Source organism: Lepeophtheirus salmonis, chromosome 14, assembly GCF_016086655.4.
Source record: "Lepeophtheirus salmonis chromosome 14, UVic_Lsal_1.4, whole genome shotgun sequence".
NCBI classification, from domain to species: domain Eukaryota; kingdom Metazoa; phylum Arthropoda; class Copepoda; order Siphonostomatoida; family Caligidae; genus Lepeophtheirus; species Lepeophtheirus salmonis.
The window spans coordinates 32387607-32391829 of record NC_052144.2 but is presented as its reverse complement, the minus strand read 5'-3'; the positions used below and the strand labels follow the sequence as shown (position 1 = coordinate 32391829).

The 4223-nt window shown below is 32.5% G+C and overlaps 1 protein-coding gene across 1 annotated transcript; it reads right to left on the bottom strand.

Annotated features, from left to right (window-relative positions):
* Nucleotides 1-271: 271 nt before the first annotated feature.
* On the bottom strand, nucleotides 272-4223 carry Dp (transcription factor Dp). The gene is made up of 5 exons (XM_040724713.2): nucleotides 3596-4223; nucleotides 2531-2758; nucleotides 2028-2345; nucleotides 1759-1962; nucleotides 272-1627 (listed from the first exon to the last, which is right to left on the bottom strand). The coding sequence occupies exons 1-5, from the start codon at nucleotides 3908-3910 to the stop codon at nucleotides 1355-1357; spliced, it is 1338 nt and encodes a 445-aa protein (XP_040580647.1). The 5' UTR covers nucleotides 3911-4223; the 3' UTR covers nucleotides 272-1354.

Here is a 4223-nt window from a genome sequence, read left to right as displayed (position 1 = left end):
ATTTTCAATGAAGACATCATTGTTTATGGAGTAGATAATAAATTTCTGAGAAAAAGTTGATTTTATCTAGACGTGATTGTAATAACAACAAAAAGGTTACCCAATTATATACTCCTGAGAGTCCTTGGTCGATCTTCGAGAGAAGAAATCAGATGCACAAAAAAAAAACGAGGGGAAAACAAAATGATAAAATAAATTCAATTCTTATCCTGGTTAAACCCTGTAAACGCTAAAATGGAATTAGTATTAGTAATCGTAATTAAAGCATCACTTTAGAAATTCATCATCATATATAATTAAAATAGTTTTTTGTTTTTTTTTACTAATTTACATATTAAAAATTATGATGATATACACAAATTTGTACATACAGTTTGGTAGCTTTAAAAAAATAATAGATTTAACGAAAAATTCAAATAAAATTATCCACACTTCTTTTTAAATTATTTTTTCAGAAAGAAATATTTAAATAGCACAGTAGACGTGCATTTGGTTCTGAGAAAGAAAAGAAAAGATGTTGACTTTAAATAAGAAAAAAAATTGCTTCATAACTATTGAGGACAATGTACATTATGCGATAGTTAGTTCATTAAACGGAAAGGGAAGGAATTCATTCATTTAATCATTTACAAAATCAAAAAAATAGGTTTGTAATATATAAATCCTAACTTATAAATAAGATGTAACTTTGTTCAAAACAAAACAAGTATTAAGGAAATAAAAAACAAAAAATAAATGTGTTCATTGTTTTCAAGTATTTGTTCATTAAAATATTAAATTCAGTTATTAAGATTAGAGGTGACTTGAAGCAAGCAGCATTGTCATGAACAATGTTGAGCAATGAGCTATTACATGTAAGTAAGGAAATAAGTGATAGCACTATTTGGCATAATATTATTAGTAGACAGGGGGAAATATCACACTCAGATGTTTCAAAAAGAAACTGAGAACAATGAAGCATCACAATATATAACCTCAGTTATAAAAAAAGTCTTTAGAAGTGTGGCATACTGAATAAATACAACTAATAAGTAAGTCATTTCTTTCTTTAAAAAATTAAGTCCCACCACATAAATAGGGCAACAAATTTTGCACTAAGAAACCCGACAAAATTTACCTAACCTAAGCTAAATTTTTTTACTGTATGAATGCTCGTTATTTGCATTTTTTTTTCATTCTGCTAAATGTTAAATTGGAGGAACCTACAAGTTTTGATCCTCTTCTTTTTTCTTTTTGATATATAATATTATATACTGGATAAAATTTATAACTAACAATTAATCCTTTTTATAAAAGCCGATGGGAAATTTTTGTAGAAAAAATGATAATGTCGAAAAGTTGACTTTTTATAAGTCTAGTTCACATCAACGTCAGAGTCTGTTTCAAGTTCTGATTGATTTTCAACGTCAGAGTCTTGAGATCTACCTCCCACGGAAGGAGGCATTGAATTGAGGTCCAAAGGGTCTGTAACAGAGGGCATCCCTACGCAGGACCCGGGCCCATTTTCTGCTAATTGTATTACGTATTGCTCTAGAGCTCGAGGGACCATAGCTCTAGCCTTAGCTAAGTCTTCAACGCCAACATTTCCATTTTCAAGGCCAAAACTAAGACCCATTCTTTTGAGCACCTAAAAATATTGAATTGCATTTTGTGTTTAGAATTATGGTATTATCATTAAACATATCGAATATATAGTTGAAAAAAGTGTTTAAATAAAGATAAAAGCAATATAATGGTCAAATGAACCAATTTACTCACTTCAACGTCGTCATGGATTTCAAAAGTATCATCAAAGTTAAATAAATATTCCATCTTATCGTTTGAAATACTACAATCAATGACTGTGTTCTTTGAGGTGTTGACAATAATAAAAGGCAACTGAATGGCAGAATTTGGAGCTGGAACTCCTTTGATTTTTTCCCTTTCTTTATTACGTTCCAGCAAATTTTTGAAGGCTATTTGCTATATAAATAAATAATTTAATAAATTCAATAAAAAAAATATAAAAAGAAGAAAAAAAAACTTACTTGTAAAATGAGATCCTGTAACTGATGAGTTTTAGCTTTTATTCTCTCTATTTTTTTTGTTTTATCCAACTCAAGAGACTTAGCTTCTTGTATAGAATTGGTAGGTAAACCCAACCATCTAATTTCTTTCTTTTCTTTGGATATTATATTCATAGCCATAAGAACATTTAATGCGTCATAAACCCGTCGACGGATATTCTTATGATCATATTGCTGCTCAGTTGGAGAAGTACAACGAGGGTCCGTCAATTCGGAAACCAATTCATCAGCAACCTCATTATAAGAAGTAGAACCTTTGGCTTGAACTTTTTCACAAACCTAAAATTGATAAAGAATTTCAATATTCTGTTAGCATAAAAAAAATGAATGAAGGAATAATGTTTGCTTTTAAATAGGATCCATCGTCGCTAATAATTTAGAAAGAAATTTTATCGCAAATTAATTGAATAGGATAGGTTAAAAATTAAGACACGAATAGTTGAAATAATAGAATTGATTGTTACCTTCATAGAAAAATGCCGCAGTCCTTTTCCACTTTTATCCGTTTTTCGTCTTTTGGAATCTGAAATGATATCAAAGTCAATATCCGTTCTCTTGCGCGTTCCTTGCTGAGGATGATGATGATGATTGACAAGAATAGAAGGGGCAGCATTGATAGAGTGAGCTGTTGTAACAGTGGATGAAGTATTTATAAACTGAACCTTAGATGGAGTTGACGGAGAGTAGACTACCTGCAAGAACCCACAATAGGATAATCAAATTAATAAAATATATTTGATTACTACTAATGATGTTGCACTATTCAATGCATGTACTGATAGATATTAATAAAGTGGGTGAGGGGAAAATAAATGAAGATATGTAAATATCCGAATTCCGAAAAGCGTGTCATTTTGAACATTTTAATTTAAAGTTCTCTATTTAACAGATATTCTGGACAAGTATTAGACCTGTTTAGATTGTACTCCATCATTTATATTGGAAATAATAGATATTGAAGTGAAGTGGTACACATGAAATGATGTTCAGAATTCAAGTGTATTTCCTCTTTTTCATTTTGCCTTTCAAGTACATTAATGAATGAAATGGCACATTTTTTAATCAGCATTTAGCAGAGTCATTCAATTGACATTGCTGGGACACGTCTCTTATTAGTTATGGAGCCTTTTGACTGACGTCATAAATTGCATCATAACTGACTTTGAGCTATGTTGGGGCTCAGAGTTGATATTTTAACAACATAAAATAGACAAATTTACAACTATTCTTCATGAAATTTCATGAAATAGCTTTAAAAACAGAAAAAGGCTCGTCATCTACATTGAAAGCTACTGACAAGACAGTGATGTTTGAATATAATCAAAGTAATATGCATGGAAATCCATGTCAACTGTTTAAAAAATGGATCGTTAAGAGACGAGAAAAGTATTAAAATTAGAGGAAAAGATGTAATTCTTTTGGGTGTTCTATTGAATTAGTATCGTGAGTATGGAAATAGCATTGAATCCAAAGAGGGAAGAGACAGAATCCCCTTTGACCTGAAATCTACTTTTAGTGGATTGATTTACGTTTTGAGCCTTTGAAATGAGCCCTGAATGTGTGGAGGGTAAAATGGTGGACGTGTTCCCAATTTTGACGAGTTTGACGGTCTGATGATGCTGTGTGACGGCAGAGGCTGAAGAGAGGGCTGAAGGCATGGGAGCGGTGGCCACTTTGATGACTTTCATAGGGGATGCTCCCCCATGTCCCCCAGAAACAGGGATGGCATAGATTTGATGCGTTCCACTCTTGGGACTCCCAGATATCGTTTGAATCTTGACGCTCCCTGAACGAATCTTTTCCATTAGATTGGAGGCGTTGATGGTCGTCCCGTTTCCATTCATTCTCCTGCACAATCCACACGATCCTTTTGAAGGAGAGCAATCCAATACAATACAAGAAAACCAAGTCCAAGTTATACACTCAGAGGGACACCAAATTTATAAAAATAAAAAGAAACGATGAAACGATTCCCCCGTTGCAGCTCTTCCTCTTCTTCACACTTCTTCTTCTTCTGCTTCTTCTAGCTCTCTTTCAGTCTTCCCCTTCCTAAGTCTCTCTTTCTTTCTGTGGCCGTTGACACAGTCGTACCAGATACACTCCGGAAATCACAATTCCTTCCAAAATTTCATCCTTTTTCACTGTATTTCTCAATAT